The sequence below is a fragment of the Diorhabda sublineata genome, chromosome 9 (genome assembly GCF_026230105.1).
Source record: "Diorhabda sublineata isolate icDioSubl1.1 chromosome 9, icDioSubl1.1, whole genome shotgun sequence".
NCBI lineage: Eukaryota > Metazoa > Arthropoda > Insecta > Coleoptera > Chrysomelidae > Diorhabda > Diorhabda sublineata.
This window is the reverse complement of record NC_079482.1, coordinates 25,060,909-25,078,308: the sequence shown is the minus strand read 5'-3', so window position 1 is coordinate 25,078,308 and position 17,400 is coordinate 25,060,909. Positions and strand designations below refer to the sequence as shown.

The window sequence follows — 17,400 nt, the reverse complement described above, 5'->3', positions numbered from 1 at the left end:
CCCACATAAATGTAATTTGATATTGAAGACGGTCCCTCAACTTAACATGCAAATTATTTAATTGACATCCTAAAGTATTCAAAAAAAAATTCCTCTTCCTTTTTTTCCTTCTCTCCTTGAGAAACAAACGGAGCAGTTTTCATTCGATTCCGGTTTCTGTCGAAAAAGAAACCGTTTACGTGTGAAACAGACCTAACAGTTTAAGTTAGTTTCTAATTGCAAGGTACAGTTTTCAATCTATTGGAAATTTTATTGTGATAATGGAAAATTTGGAAGGAACCGCGTAAACCCCGGAAAATCGGTCCTTTAAGAGATGAAAAAAAAAAACATAAATATTTGATTGTTTTAAATAATTTTCCGATAAAAATTTATGTAAAAGTGTTGATGACACAATCGAATTAGTTGGTAGTACAAAAAGAGATATGTCCCACGTAGAGGAAAACCAAAATTTCAAATAGGAAATCATTAAGAAAAAAAAGAAGATTTCGAGTTGATAAGGATCAATCTGAAATGAGTTTTCGCTGGAAACACCATTCCAGAAAGTCTAATTTTGGCAATAAGGAATTATTACAAACTTTTTGAATCCACCAATAGGAAAAAGGATTGAAAGACCCCATTAGAAGCTTGGCATTTTTGATAAGTACAGGTGTGGCTATTCCGAGGTATCCTACCTAGGGGAGTTAAACACCTTGATCAAAACCGGTATCTAGGGTGCGATGCACGGGTGCCAGTGGATTGAGTCTGAAATAATAATGTAATAGACAACAAAAATCAGGCATATAAGGATAGATCTCCCAACTAGAAGTATAGTTACAGCTTGGACGGACTTGAAAGGGAGTCCCACTCCCTGGTGGAGTAGATTCCGTATCTTCAGAAAAAAGACAAAAGCCAACAACAATTTTTTGACATATACTTCAATGTAGTTTAAATGATTTTTACCTGGAAACTTAACAGGAACATCCAAATGTCAGATCATGGATTCAGGGTTCGAGCTACGACAATCGATTCGCTACAAGTAGCTACAGGGGAGGGTTTTTTTCATATTTGTAATAGTACTACGAAAATTGGAAATTAATAAGAATGATTACATAAACAAAATAGAATAGAAGACAGTAAATAAAAAGATATTGACGATACATAATTAAAAAATTATGTCATCGAATGAAAATTAAGACTTGAAAAAATAGATTAGCCGCATAAAGTGACCTATTTTCGTGTATTTAAATACAAGGACAGATGTGATGATTTATGAATGCAGTTATGACTATAACGGTCGAGATGAGTCAACTAATTTTCTTTATACATCTTACGAAACAAAGATACTCTGAGTAGGCACAAACAGCCGTATCAAAATTTGTTTTTGTTTCGATATAAAATGATTTGTTATGTCCACGAAAAATATCAATACTCGGTCTGTTGATACGCGGTTGTTTCTAATACTGCAGACCACCAAGATGAAAATACTAATTATTTTTTCACCTCCAACGCCCTTCAAATAACAAATACAACCCACAATGTCTCAAGCGGAAAGGTCTAAGTGATATTTCGTTTTAAACGAGTGTCAGTATTTAAATTTTGTGATATGGCAACACTGATTTGAATATGTCAAATCTGATATTAAGCGCATTTTGACGTTTGACATTTTTTAATGGTGAACTTGTTGTCGTACGATTCAATCGCGTCTATAAGATCGTGACATACGACGTTTTTGGACAGTCAAAACATCGAGTACAGTCCTTGTTTAGCACCAAATGATTTCTTTGTCTTCCCTCAATAAAAACCGATAAAGTCATAACTAATTATAAATATTTGTTTTTAATTTTCTATCTCAAAACTTAAGTGGCAACCTCCGTATACTTAAATTTTCACTCGGTATTTATTAAAAATACTTTAGACTAGTTTATGTAAATATTAGTAAATAGGCGAAACAATTTGGCGGTTTGATCGTGTAGGGCAGATAGAAAAATACGATTGTTGAGTGTGAGAAAAATCAACAGACATCCTTCATCACAAACAGTGAAAAACTTTTTAAATCTTTCATCAAAATGATGTCACAAACAGTGGTAAAGTTTTTTCAGCATGTGATGTTACAAGGGCTTTCGATAATGTCAAAAGAAAACGTATAGAACGACTCAGTTCAACATAATGCGATAGATGGATATGCTCAAGACCTGGCACTTCTGGCAAGGAATAAACAAGACTAAATAAACTACAGTGTTGGAAAATGCTGATACAAATGATTTTCGAACGATACTAATTTCAAAAATTGAAAGATTTCAAGTATTTGGATGTAGGTATCAATAAGCGCGTCAATAGTAGAAGCATAGGAGATGTGCCAATGTCCTCCATTGGACCTGAAAAGATCAATAGAGGATACCTAAGAAGGCTTGTGAATCACCAGATCAAGAATGACAGTCGTAAAGAACTAAATGATTTAATGGTTTGGTCATATACGAACAAGAGATTATTAAGCCCTGATACGAGCTGGATATGACTGGTAGTCACAGGATGACTAAGAGGTCGACGCAAACAAGGAAACAAGGATATTGTAACAGTTCGGATGAAAAACTAGTGAGAAATCGTGAAAGATATAAGGAATAGAGTATTGAGGGAAAAAGCTGTGATAGGTTGGAAAAGTGAACAATGAGAGAGAGCTCAAAGCGGAGTAAAAGTTGAATCCACAGAGCCCGAAAAGCAGAATTCATGAGAAATTGTTTTTTATTTACATTTACTCACTATGGAAAATATTGAGGATGGTATTTTTGGTGGCCCAAAAATATGATAACTTACGAAAGGTACAAGGTACTTAAAGGCAGCTTGACATGGTGCAAGAAATTGCATGCAATTTTTTTCCGAAGTAAAAACATTTCATAGATTAATGTGGCACGTCAATTGATATTAAGCTTGTTTCTTACCACCGCATTATGGCTTTTCCTGAAAAAAATTGCATGAAACAATCAGCGAGATCTTGCATGAAATAATCCACGAGAACTTGCTTGAAACAATCAGTGAGATCTTGCATGAAACAATCCTTGAGATCTTGCATGAAACAATTCTTGAGATCTTGCATGAAATAATCCACGAGAACTTGCTTGAAACAATCCTTGAGATCTTGCATGAAACAATCCTTGAAATCTTGCATGAAATAATCAGCGAGATCTTGCATGAAACAATCCACGAGAAATTGCTTGAAACAATCCTTGAGATCTTGCAGGAAACAATCCTTGAGATCTTGCATGAAATAATCAGCGAGATCTTGCATGAAACAATTCTCGAGATCGAGAACTTGCTTGAAACAATCCTTGAGATCTTGCATGAAACAATCCACGAGAAATTGCTTGAAACAATCCTTGAGATCTTGCAGGAAACAATCCTTGAGATCTTGCAGGAAACAATCCTTGAGATCTTGCATGAAATAATCAGCGAGATCTTGCATGAAACAATTCTCGAGATCGAGAACTTGCTTGAAACAATCCTTGAGATCTTGCATGAAACAATTCTTGAGATCTTGCATGAAATAATCAGCGAGATCTTGCATGAAACAATTCTCGAGATCGAGAACTTGCTTGAAACAATCCTTGAGATCTTGTACGAAACAATCCACGAGAAATTGCTTGAAACAATCCTTGAGATCTTGCAGGAAACAATCCTTGAGATCTTGCATGAAATAATCAGCGAGATCTTGCATGAAACAATTCTCGAGATCGAGAACTTGCTTGAAACAATCCTTGAGATCTTGCATGAAACAATTCTTGAGATCTTGCATGAAAAAATTCTTGAGATCTTGCATGAAACAATCAACGAGATCGAGAACTTGCTTGAAACAATCCTTGAGATCTTGCATGAAACAATCCTTGAGATCTTGCATGAAATAATCAGCGAGATCTTGCATGAAACAATTCTCGAGATCGAGATCTTGCTTGAAACAATCCTTGAGATCTTGTACGAAACAATCCACGAGAAATTGCTTGAAACAATCCTTGAGATCTTGCAGGAAACAATCCTTGAGATCTTGCATGAAATAATCAGCGAGATCTTGCATGAAACAATTCTCGAGATCGAGAACTTGCTTGAAACAATCCTTGAGATCTTGCATGAAACAATTCTTGAGATCTTGCATGAAAAAATTCTTGAGATCTTGCATGAAACAATCAACGAGATCGAGAACTTGCTTGAAACAATCCTTGAGATCTTGCATGAAACAATCCTTGAGATCTTGCATGAAATAATCAGCGAGATCTTGCATGAAACAATTCTCGAGATCTTGTATGAAACAATCAACGAGATCGAGATCTTGCATGAAATAATCAGCTAAATATTATCTGCACCTGCTTTTGATAAAAAAAATTTTCGCCTTGCGTTGCATTGCACGTTGTCTTGCATCCTGTCAACCGGCTTTTACAATGACCGATTTAGAACTAGACTTGGAGAGCTTTCATCTCTTTGATACAGAATTTTCTCGGAAAAAAATTCATAGAAAATATTTTGTTACAATTAAAAAATATGAACATGAAGCTCATATTCCAGTCACGAGGATAAGTTTCTGAAAAAATTCGAAAATATGAGCGGAGAGCGCGTGCATCTGAGCTTACGTGTCATGGAAAAACGCTACCTCCGAGACATGAATACGTTGTCTGACTATTGTTACTTAGACTCAAAGATTATTTTTTTAATTAGCAAAGTTTTTATTAATAAAATTCATGTTTTTTTTTTTGTTTTATACTAGAGTTAATTCTATGAAATATTGTACTTTATTATTATTTTTTTGAGGACTGTATATATCTAAACAACATTTATTTATATATCCATACATTTGGTCAGAGTATGATCACTTTGGAGGGTATTTAGAAAATGCAACCCTTACCGAACTCTCCTTGGATTGCGCACATGTGCGCCGGACACATTTCCGGATGCACGTAAAACTGATTTTCCTGGTAATAATCACCATATGGGGAATGTACGGGTCCGCAGTACATATCTGCATTCTGTTGGGGTTCAACGCCTTGACTGGCCACCATAACACTGCGTGGTCGTACAACTCCACGTCTTTGACGACCGAAATCGCGATGAGACACTTTGTCGCACTTGAATCGCAACTTGCGACGCACTTTTTTTTTTAAATTATTTTGTTATCTCACTGTAACACTGCACCGTTTGTGGTTACGTGGACGATCGAGACCGCATACCTCGGAATCCTCGGATTTGTGAAAGGAGTGTTGAGTTGAGTAGTCACTAGTCAACTCTCGTTTGACAAGTGAAAAGTGTGGTGTTTTGGTGGAATGAATACACATAATCAGCGGCCGGGCGCTGCTGGTTCAACTGAACGGACCGCGTACGGGAATCTTTGCTCCGAGTTTTCTCTCGTTGCGAGGAGAGGTGAATCGAGATTGCGACGTTGTCGGATCTCTCAATTTACCACTAAATACAAAGACATAGTCGACTATTTCAAACTATTATAAATAAAAATAATTTTTCGGTAATTTTATACTTTCGCGGTTCCCTCGTTTTTCGGCTTTAGAAAATCGTAAAATCATCCGATTTCGACTAATTTTTTTTTAAATCTTCGTTTTTACGTCGGGTTTACGAAAAAAATTAAAAATTATATTGGTTTCGGGGATTTAAATGTACTCATTAACATGTAGTTGTTGATAACTTTTTTCCACATAATCAAATGAAGTTGTCATATTTTTTTTTCATAATCTACACAAAAAAACCAACAAATTTAAAAAAAAATTATAGAAAAATGTTGATTTATCATGTATTTACAATTAAAAATCGTTTGTACCTTTGTTATTTAGTAATAATTAAAGTTGTACCAACAAAAATATTCTTAAAATCACTGTTAGAAATAAAAAAATGAATAAACAAGCATTTTTCAATTTTTTTTTTCAAAATGTTCGTTTTTTGTGTAGATTAACGAAAAAAATATATGAACTACGTTTGATGCTTTGTAAAAAAGTTATGAACGATTACATCCCACATCACGTATCACATTTAAAGCCCTAAAATCGATATAAGTTTTAATTTTTTTTAATTCCCATATTTTTTTTCATAAATCCGCCGTAGAAACGAAGATTTAAAAAAAAATCATCGAAATCGGATGACCTTTCCATTTTTTAGAACCAAAAAAAACGAGGGTACCCTTTTTTCATATATTATTTATTTTATTTATCATTTTTTAAGTAAAGGAACTGAAAAATTTCGCGTCTTTTTTTTCAATTCTCGTAAACAATTAAAAATATTTCGGCTGGAATTCAAAATCATCTGCAATTTCGTACATACACTCAAATATATGTAAAATAAGTGTATCTAAAAACATTGAGGTTATGTCGAATGTAAATCATTACTGACAAGTATAAATTGCAAAAGAGTTGCGAAACCCTAATTTAAAACTCTAGTTATATCGGGTGTATTGACTACATTGTTAACTTTAAAGTTGCTTGAGGTTTCAAATTAAACAAAAAATAATAATAACCTAACCTAACCTAACTTTTTCGACAATAACGCGAAGAAACGATGACTGAAAATGTCACGACATAATGTTACCAATTCTGTTTAAAAATTTCGAAATAAACAGGCCAGTTTATCAAATTTGTCAAATAAAAATGAAAATATCAACTCCAATTAAGACATAATCCGACCCCTAAAAGATTAATGGCAACATAAAACCTAAACAAAATGATTTTTTCTCCCTCTTCCCTTTAGAGACGCCAAAAATCTTTTCAAATACACTTATTTCACATATATTTGAGTGTATAATACGAATTTGCATTTCGCAATGGATCTGAATCTGACGGTGCTAGATCCGGATTAAATTCTGGATGTGATTCTTTCGCAGTATATCGTTTAGCATTATCTTATTATAAAAAAAATTTGACTATTTCGTATTGATGACCTTGTAATCTATTTTTTGTATACTGAAATGTCTGCCCGATGTAAATCAAACCGGCTTATGTGCTAAAATTGAATTTATTTCACTACAAAAATGATCTCACACTCAAAAAAGTAAAAGTTTGGGCTGGTATCATTAACAATCATTTTTTTTTTTGAGTTACAAAGACTTTTTCTTGATGTCAATCATTGAAATAATCGATCTATTTACTATTAACAAGACCGCATTTTGCACACGTACAATTAGAAATTATTCAAACGAGGTTTTTTCCAATAGGTCGAACGACCGAATTGCCGGCTAGATCCCCCGATTTGACTCCTCTCGATTACTTCTCATGGGTGTTATTTAAAACTTTTCCTTATTGAAATATCAGTACCCGAAACGCAATCAATCAATTTTGTTTTCTTTGTTATATTGACACTTGTTTTGAGTTTTTTTTTTTCGAATCTTGTTGTGGAACGGGTTTACCCAAAGAAATACCCAGAAGCAACTAAACTGATTGTAACATTCAACTATGACCGTTTCCAAGATATCGGAACCCGGCGATTTCAGTAAATTAGAAATTTTAATTTAATGTTGTTGACATTCATATGTCGTTATAAATTTACGTTCATCTTTTGAATATGTTGATCAATGTAATAAACATTTAAAAAAACGAACTCAAAATTTGCTAATATCATAAACCACTTGAGCATTATTTCTATTTGCATAATTATATCACATAATATAGAAATAAAATTAAATCTGTATGTAAATACTGTTGATTAATATGTACATATGCATCGGGGCTTATTTTCGACGTCTATACCTGATGGTGAGACTTTATTGTGAAATATCAGATAATCCTGAATTATTTCGAGAGAGAAATGCTTCATTGTCAAAAAATTGTTACCAATTTGTAGACTAAAAATAACTACTAAAAAAGATGATATCGATTTGATTTCAATTGGCAAGTGATTGTGCACTATTTTTGCATTGTAAAATATTGAGCCTTCAACTAATTCCGAACGAGGATCTTTCTGAAGTTGGAGAAGCGTCCTTACGAATTAGGCACACGAATTCAAAGATAAATAAGTTAGTTAATATCTAGCAGCTCTGTTTTGTAGTTTGAGTTGCACCACACGTACCCCAAAAGGGAGATGCCACACAATAAGACCTAAGAATTATACAGATTCCACGACGTCAATATTAAAAAAGGCTGCAATGTTTTTTATACGATAAAACTTTTAGAAACATCGAGACATAGAAGATTAGAATAGCACCATGATTTAATGGTGATTAGGTCATTAGATATGGTCCCACGATGTGCCGTGAGATCAGGGTTGCTCCAAGAGAAACTAGTATCGTTTGCAAAAAGACACATTTCACCATTGAAGTCTAGTTAGGCTTTCAAGTGAAAGGGAATGTACTGAAATACATCGAATTGATGGATCATCCGATGTACACTCCTTGTTTGTCACCCAATGATTTGACAATTGATTCGAACGCATGTAAATGTGTATTAATGATGTAGAAGATTTGGTTTAGAAACGTTTCGGAGCTATCAGGACTTTAGGACAATTTTTTCAACTATATTTGCCTGTGACGTGATGGTCGCTTTTGGATTTTCTAAGTTCTTCATCAGCAGGTACTTTATCTCCAAGTAGTGGTTATAATGCTGCTTTGAGGCAGTCTTCTTCTAGTCTATACCCTTCAAGCTTCCCAATGTGACAACAATAATACGTAATCCGCACTTTCGCTGCTTCAAATACCGGTTGGACACTCCGGGGAGTCTTCAGGTTTGAATCTGTGATGGTATTCTATGAGGCAACCGTGTCCAGAAAGCATTTGGGTCAGGTAGTAATATACATTTCCCTGGGGGCGGCAAAACCAAGCGGAATAAGTCGATGGGTTTTATTTGCCAACCACTCTTTCATCAACTTTCATCAAAGGCAGCATTCCGGATATTATTCAAACTGCGTTGGTTGGGATTCAGTTCAGACTCTGTTTTGTGCTCTGCTAGTCTAAGATCGATTGTGTCCATCCACCTAGAGATCCTTTCGAGGAACGTATTTCTTCAAGATGCTTTACCACAATTACTGCGACCACATCGCCAGCGAATGCTACGAGGTTCACCTCCTTTTGGAGTATCAACTTTAGTATCTCTTCATACAGGATTTTTTGTGTGTGTGTGTGTGATGGAAAATTGCTAAGAAGCTAGTCCATTAGTTAATGGAGAAACAAATTGATAATATTGAGAAGAATAAACGCCCTCCAAAGGAAATAAACTCATTTGTTGTGGTCCGGTTACGGGGGAGGTCAATCTGGGGAAAAATTATTTCCTTTTCCAATTGATATATTTGTACATTGACGGTTTGATGACAATGACTGTGGTTAATTGTCTGCTCTAAACTATGATCATTATTTCAAATTTCATACTAGGAATTTCCTCGGTGAAGTATTTAATGTCATGAAAGCCTATTCAGGCATGTAATATCGCATTGATTTCGTCTAACAAATTATAAAATGTACTGCAAAGAATCTCTATTTAAACTGTTGTTACCACAAACTTAATTCACAATGTAATTAGGAAATGGTTAACATAATTAGTGTCAGTAAACAAAAAACCACAAATCTATTGATATTTTTTCGTAAGTAATTCACGTTGTAAAACACATCTAATAACAAAATTGAAGATTTACGTAACGATGATCGAACTATTGTTCTCGACTCTATAAAATAAATTAAACTTGCGCAAACGGCTGTTAAATCTTCGAAGTTAATCGGCGTCGTCGATGTAAAACATAAATTTATTGAGGTTGTTGCATCATTTGTGATAAATCGAGCAAAAAGTAAGTGTAAATCCAATGGAAACATCTTGTCATATTGAAAAGTAGCACTTTCAAAACCGTCCGAAAGATAATTGTTCATGCTCTATTTAATAATATACGTTCGTGCGCAAAAAAATAAAAAATCAAGTCGCACGCTCGCGTCTAAAAGACTTTAGCTTCAATTATTTTTCTGATTTTAGCAACGCAAAGCCATTAATTCTAGATTTTTTTGGCAAAAAAACAAACTAACATTGAAGAAGAAATTCGAATTCGTTAAAATTATAATTTATTTGAAATATTCCCTCTTCTGATCCAAATAACAGCTTCCAATCGCTTCTCTGTGGATCGATTCCATCCCAGCCGTTTTGAGGTCCGATTTCGTGACTGTAACAAGATTTCCGGACATAATTTTAATTACAATTTCAATAAAAACCAACTTCCTCTTCTATAGCTCTGATTTTGTTCGAGAATAGAAAGAAGCTCAATTGTTAGACAATGTTGACACAGTAACTGGCGTTTTAGGATCAAGATTAAGTGTCTTGAGTCTTCTTTTGACAGTTCAGCTACACCTCGCGTTTGTCTAAGCTCTTCTTGGACATATACACCAGTGAGGGCCTGATTTCTTTTGGAATCGCATCTTCCATGAAAGTTACCAACCTCTTGGTAACGACGGTAAACTCTGGAAACTCTTTAAGGTAGAATTCTTGCATGTTGCGTATGGATTGATGTTTGACGGCTAACTGATAGTGGTTGGAAAGGTAGATGACTTTTTATAAAGGTTAGTTACCCCTAATTAGCACTGTTATAAACAGGATTGAAAAGGGTGGTTACCGAACGTAACGTTGGACTGTGGGAAATATCAAAATATTTTATATCATTTTGAAGCTAAATCAATCGAGAAATATATTGGAGAAGCCCCAGATATTGAATATTCATATAAGTAAGTGAAATCTTCGTTTTTAATGTGAAATTGGAAGTCTCAGACTTAAACAATAGTGAAGAGAATGAGTCCAAGCATCGTCCCTTAGGTGATATCACAAAAAATTCCCACAAACATATTTTTTTATGTTGATATCTTTTGTCTTCTAGGTGGAATGAAGGAGATCCCAGTGACTTCTTCCTGTTTCCTAACCTGCAAATTTCATTTCCAAAAGATGGCAATTATTATTTGGATAAGTACCTGGACTTATTGTAAAGTCCAAGAACCTATGTTGGAAAATTGGGTCGGAAACTTTTCGGAGAAACCTCGTAAAATAGCTGCGGAATGTGGTGTAATCGTGCAAAAGTGCGTTTTCATGTACATCATAAAATTGCAGTTTTCTCTTCAGAATATAGTCGCAATTGGAATGAGTTCTATTTCCGAAACGTATTTTATTTGATATTTTCTGATGTAAAAAATAATCAAATTAGATGATCCTGTTTTTCAAAAGTTAACGTATGTGGGGGGCAATGGTTATAAACCATTCCCTTTCAAAGTTTTTCTGAAATAAATTATATAAATCGTTAATTTTTTATAGTTTATAGTTTATATCGTATTTTGAATTATAGAAAATTGAAATCATATTTTTTTCCAAAAATTTTTGCTCTTTAAGACAAATCCTTAAAAAGTTCTGTACTGATTTTTGAAAATTAGCTTGTTAAACATTTCCAAACTGGCCCGATCGGAAAATAATTTTCCCATGACATTTCAGTCATTCATTTAATCATTCTTGTTTGATTTTTTAGAGATTGCAGCTTGATTAGTATGGTAATAAGTCAGCAATCATTTTTAATTATAAATTCGTGTTTACAATAAGCCGTTTCACAAGATTTGAAATTTCAATATTTCTTCAATTGTTAGGTAAACAGCAGTGAAAGAAAATATTAGAAAATGATTTTTTTTTAATAGCAAAAAAAAAGGATAAAAGTTTGGTCCACATGAATTGAATACATCTCTTCAAGGCTACACAATATAAAACAGTTTCTTAACAAAATGCTGAAATTGTCCAAATATATCAATAAAAATCCCGAAAATAACATGGAATTTCCCAAAAATCAGTTAAAAATTTTCAGAAATTCATAAAAAATGTTCAAAAATTGAAGAAACATCCAGAAAGTTACCAAAATTCTCAAAAAAACATGAATTGAATTGAAGAAATTTTTCAAAAAATCGTTTTGGAAATCACTTGACTTTCGAGAAACCGCCGGAATTGTTCAAAAACACCTATAAAGTTACCAAATAACTGAAAAAAATATAAAATTTCCCGAAAATCCAATCGAGAATTGAAAAAAAAAATGCTCAAAGATGAAAAAAAAAAACATCAAATAAGGCAAAAATTTCTCGAAAAAAACATGAAGTTCTCTAGAAAATTTCCTAATTTTTGAAAAAAATCGTCCTGGAAATCTCCAAAATTTTGAGATTATCCAAAAAAAAAATGGAAAACGATCAAAAATTCATCAAAATTCCAAAATTGTTCTGATAAAGATCCAGATTCTAAAAAAATGCTGAAATTGTCCAAAAATCAGACAATAAAACCTAAAATTTTAAGAAATTGATAAAAAATACTCAAAAATTGAACAAACATCTAGAAAATTAACAAATCCTCAAAAAAATATTTCAAAATAATTATTAAAAAAATCTCCAAATTTTTCAAAAAATCATCACTTGAGTCTCGAGAAAATGCTGTATTCGTCCAAAATCACCTGAAATTTTATCAAATCATTAAAAAATATATGAAATTTCCCGAAAAGCGAAACAAGAGTCCCCAAACTTTCAAAAATTCGAAAAAAATGTTCAAATAAGGCAACAAATTCTTACAAAAACATGATTTTTTTCAAAAAATCATTAAATTTTCTAGAAAATTACTCAATTTTTCAAAAAAATGGTCCTTGAAACCCCCAAAATTTTGAGCTTGTACAAAAATTAGAAAATCATCAAATTTCCGAATAAATCCAAACAAAATTCCAAAAATGGTCCTGGAAACCACCCTAGTTTTGATAAAATGCTGAAATTCTCGAAAAAATCCCTACAAAGTCGTCATCAAATCTTTGTAAAAAAATCAAAATCCATACAAAGCTTCCAAATTTTCAAACAAAACACTCAAAAATTACCAAAACATCGAAAGAGTCACCAAATTTTTCAGAAAATCATCTTGATAGGCCAACAGAACATCTAGTTGTTTATTTTCAAATATTGGTTTTCTACTAGCTTTAGGAAGATCTTTCACACGATCCGTTTCTCTGAATTTCTTCTTTCTGCGTTACGTGCTTCATCTCCACAACCAATTGTTAAAAGAATTTCAATTCTTTGCCTTTTAATCAGCTTCATATAGGAGCACACAGAGATTTTTTTGAATACTTCTAATGACAGTAAGTTAATTAACTTTGATTGTCCAAGTACCACCGACGGTCTACATAAAATGTTTTTTTGAAATTATTTTGAGAAATTACAACATTTCTATTTGAACATAACGTGAAAAATAATGAGGTATCCTTACGAACAGCCTGTTTAAAAAAATCGACGGGACTCGGTATTTTTTCTTTCAGTCGCCGGTTTATGAAAAAATCAATTCATTACTTCCATTTAGACCACACTGTATATTTTCAGAGCGAACTACCCCGTATATCTTATACGGAAAACCCAGTATATTCTATCAACTACATAGTTTAATATTTCCGCACAAATATGTCCCTCGACAACCAATAATATGAATACGAGAATTTCTTTCTGGTAAATCCGGCAACGTTGTACGTTATTACTTGTTAATTTTAGACGGCACGTCAGTATTTACAGTTCAAGCGAGCGGTGTTCTTCGGAACGAGCGGTTATTCTACAATTTCACATTCTTCTGATATCAACAAAATTGATCTGCGACGAATTTTTCCATAATTACACCAAACCGATATTTGAAAAATGATTTTGGGATACGATATGCGCCCGAATCCAACGTTACGAACCGAAAAAAACTAAGTGACGCCACTCAGACCACTCACCTAAACTGGAAAAAGTATAGAAATAGGTTGAGGTATCTTTAGGAATAAAACTACTTGTCGAAAACAGGTTAAAAAAAGTTACCCACCAAACTCATGAGTTTTGGTTTACAGGAAATAATGAAATAAATTTTACAAAAAAACTAATAAGATTTGATTTGACTATTAAATAGCCTTCAAAGGAAAAATCGCAGCTTTTTTGGGCTTGCAAGCTTCGTTTTAGAAATGTGTGATTAGTATCCGAGAAAGAACTACATAATCTTGCTCGGAATCAGACATTTTTTACTTTCTGGTACTGAAAATAATCAACCATTAAACAACTCAGCCCATGTAGGTTGTTCCAATAGTTGGTTTAGTTCCTATCTACTTTATTTTCCAACGTTTCTTCTATTGTTCTGTAGCTGATACCACAGAGGGGTTCAATCCACATGAATGCCTTGTCTGCTTCCTTTTTAGTGAGCTTATCACTTCAATTTTCTTTCCTAGGTCTTTAAACTTTTCTAGTCAATACCAAACGTGTTTGGATTTTATGATATTGGAGTTTAAAGCTTCAACGACTGTTTGGTTATGGGACACGATGATGATTTCCTGTTTGCGATAGTTCTTTTCCAGATTGAACTAGTCTCTTTACTCGATTGCATAGATTTCTGCTTGAAAAAGGCTTTCAGAATGTTTGGTTCCGGGCCCGTACACCATTCCATTCCAGTACTGCTTCAAATCCATCCATATACCATTTAATAACATTTCTGTTCTTGTATGATGTTCTGATCCCATTGAGGTGTATGTCCAAGGTTAGGTCATTATTTATTTTTGGGTTATAACAAATACTTTAAATTTTTTCTTAATAGTTTCTTTATTAAGTAATTTTAGCGATAATTAAAGAGAATTTGGAAAAATTTCGGTGTTTCGATTTTGGAAAAGACGTATTCAAAAATCCACTTAATTTTTCTTAGTAAAATTATGTAGCAGGTTATGATGTCAAAATATGTCTTCTCTATTAACATTTTTTCCATTCTGTGAATCGGGTCTCTGAAGACGATAACTCGTATATCGAAACGCGTTCAGAGTTTTGATACAAATTTGCACTCAACGATACGGTACTTCGACGAATTGGTTAGGTTTTTCCCATCAAAAAATTTATTCGTAAACAAATTATAAATATTAAAAATTCCATCTCGTGAATATATTTACAAATATGTGAGATATTAAGAAAAATGTTGTTCGTCCGTTCTTGGAAAAAACAAACGATATTGAAGGTTTCGAAACCAGTTTTTTTTTTTAAATAATACTTTTTTATAACGAGTCCGTATCTACCGTGGCGTTTCTACAAGCTATTTTTTGATTTGACTGCGATGAACAATCTTCATTCTTTTGAAGGAGACAACGAAAATAACACCGACGATAAATCGAAAGCATTGACACAATTTTCCAGTTTTTCAGAATTAATTTCCGATGCTTTGAGTGGTTATTTTTTTGTAACCTTTGCATCAAGAGATTGACGTTTCTCATAGCTCAAATATTTTAATCTTTGATACAATTTTCGATGTAATCAATATCTGATTTAATAACTTTACTTTGGAAGGGAAATTTTTGATAGTTTATAAATTATCTGATTTGAATTAGTTCGAAGCAATAAAACTGACAAATAAAAACAAACAATTGCATTAAAATATTATTCGAAGACTTGAAAGTGCATTTCTATTAGTCAAAAGTGGGACAAAGCACATCAGCTTAGTATAAATAAAATATATACGAGGTACATCCAGTGAACTTCACGGGATATGAAACTTGAGATCTTAGAAACTAAACGGGAATCAACAAAAGTTGAGCCTCAACATTTTTGTTATATCGAAAACCCACGTGCATCGCGAAGAAGAAATATCATATATGAACCTTCCAAGAAGTGGAAAACTAAAAATTTTGACTCGGAAAAGACCAGAAAGTTTCCTAAATATACCCAAGCACGGATCATGGCGATGACGGAAGTGGATGGGGTTTGGTATTACATTTTATTGCGGAAATGAGTTATAAAGAAACGAATTTGAAAATTGATTGATTTAAATGTCTCATTGTGATTGAAACAACACCAAGAACGAGCCTAACCTAACTTGAAACTAACCTCACCTAACCTAAAAATATTTTTCTTGTTATTTACAATCCAACAATTTAAACACGTCTTGATGTATCATTAATTTTTTGATCTTTTATAAACTAAAAGGGAATCAACGAAAATTGAGCCTAAACATATCGAATTGAACCTTGCAAAAAGTGGGAAACCAAGAATTTTGACCGAAGAAAAAGCAAAAAACTGAATCAAAGTTTCGAAAAGTTGAGGTTTAAAGACCACGTGAGATACAGTATTTGGAAAGTTGAAAATATAGGTTGTGACTGACCAGAGGTGGTAGGGTTTTAGCTCAGTCAATGGCCTCAGAGTGAACCTTCAGGATTATCCAGAAAAGGACGCACTGGGTGAATCCGCAACTAGAGACAATTATATAGATCAAGTTAGGCTCTAAGTTTCAAGCAAATGATTATAAATATAAAAGGTGACACTAATTAACATGTTGAGCCCCAGTGCGGTCCATAGGGCCGCTGCTAAACCTTCCTCATAGGCTACGGACCACCACTCGGCGTATTTTATTTCAAATCTCCAGGTCCCGAGATAAAACATGGGTTTTACAGTTTGATTGGACAATCCCGGGTCTTTGAAACATTACCCTACACATTACTATTTATTTTGATTTCATATAATGTTTTTGAAAACACATTGTACATTTTCGTACACTCTACATATAAGCAATAACAAAATTTTGTGTTTCCATACTGCAGGAGGAGTGTACATTCAAAAAAACATAATGAAAAGATATATTTAGAATAAAAAGTGCAAAAAATGATATTTTTTTGTGCGCTTGAGGGAAAGTTTTAATAATAAACTTTCCCTCGGGCCCAGAATGGACCGCTCACAAAAAATATTTGGGCCCAGGGTAAAGTTTATCAATTTTGTTTGGGGATCAACGTGTTAAAAAAGAATTTTTCACGTTTTAGCACAGTTTTGATTTATTTATATTTACAATAAAAATATTTTCATACAATAGATAATAATTAATTGCTATGCAACCGTAAATTTAAACTTTCTAAGTCATATTTGCCATGCATTTTTTGCAATTATTTCAAATAATAGCTAACTGAATCTATACAGTTTATGACACCCATATTTAATCGAGTATTAAAAAAAAAAAAAGAAAGTAGACTGACCGTGTTTTGAAATTATTTCAAATCAAAACATTTTTATTGGTTTTTAATAAATTAATTTATATCACGAGATGTTGTGCAACTTATCAAAATTTAAGATTCATAAATTTTCTAACCACTTACAAGATACATTCATATTTTTGAGATTCCTCAGATCGTTTCTCAAAATATTCCCCATTAAAATCAATCATTTATGCATGTGATCCAACCAATTGTCGAAGAATTTTTTCCATTCCGATTGAAGTACCGCCAAAACAACAAATTTATTTCCGATCGGCAGAAATAAGAAAAAAATCATTGGACGTCAAACTAGGAGTGTACATATCCATCAATTCCATGTTTTGACTGCTCAAAAACATTTTATTTGAAATTAAGTGAAAGATCTCGGATTATCGTTTAGGAGAACGATTCGTTTTCTGCGATTGGTTTCCCTGATTTTTACGAACGCTTCTGGCAAACAAATGCCGGCATAATTAC

General features: G+C 33.2%; 1 protein-coding gene across 2 annotated transcripts in view; it reads right to left on the bottom strand.

The window, feature by feature from the left end:
* LOC130448750 (fibronectin type-III domain-containing protein 3A) overlaps window positions 1–17,400 on the bottom strand; it is a 108,767-nt gene that overhangs the window by 62,082 nt on the left and 29,285 nt on the right. Inside the window, exon 1 of one of the 2 annotated variants that reach the window (XM_056786249.1) lies at window positions 4,865–5,322. The exons of the other annotated variant lie outside the window; for it this stretch is intronic. Within the exon in view, the coding sequence (XP_056642227.1) occupies window positions 4,865–5,018 (154 nt within the window). The 5' untranslated portion in view covers window positions 5,019–5,322. Of the gene's footprint in view, window positions 1–4,864; window positions 5,323–17,400 lie in introns of those variants that run through there. 2 annotated transcript variants of the gene reach the window in all.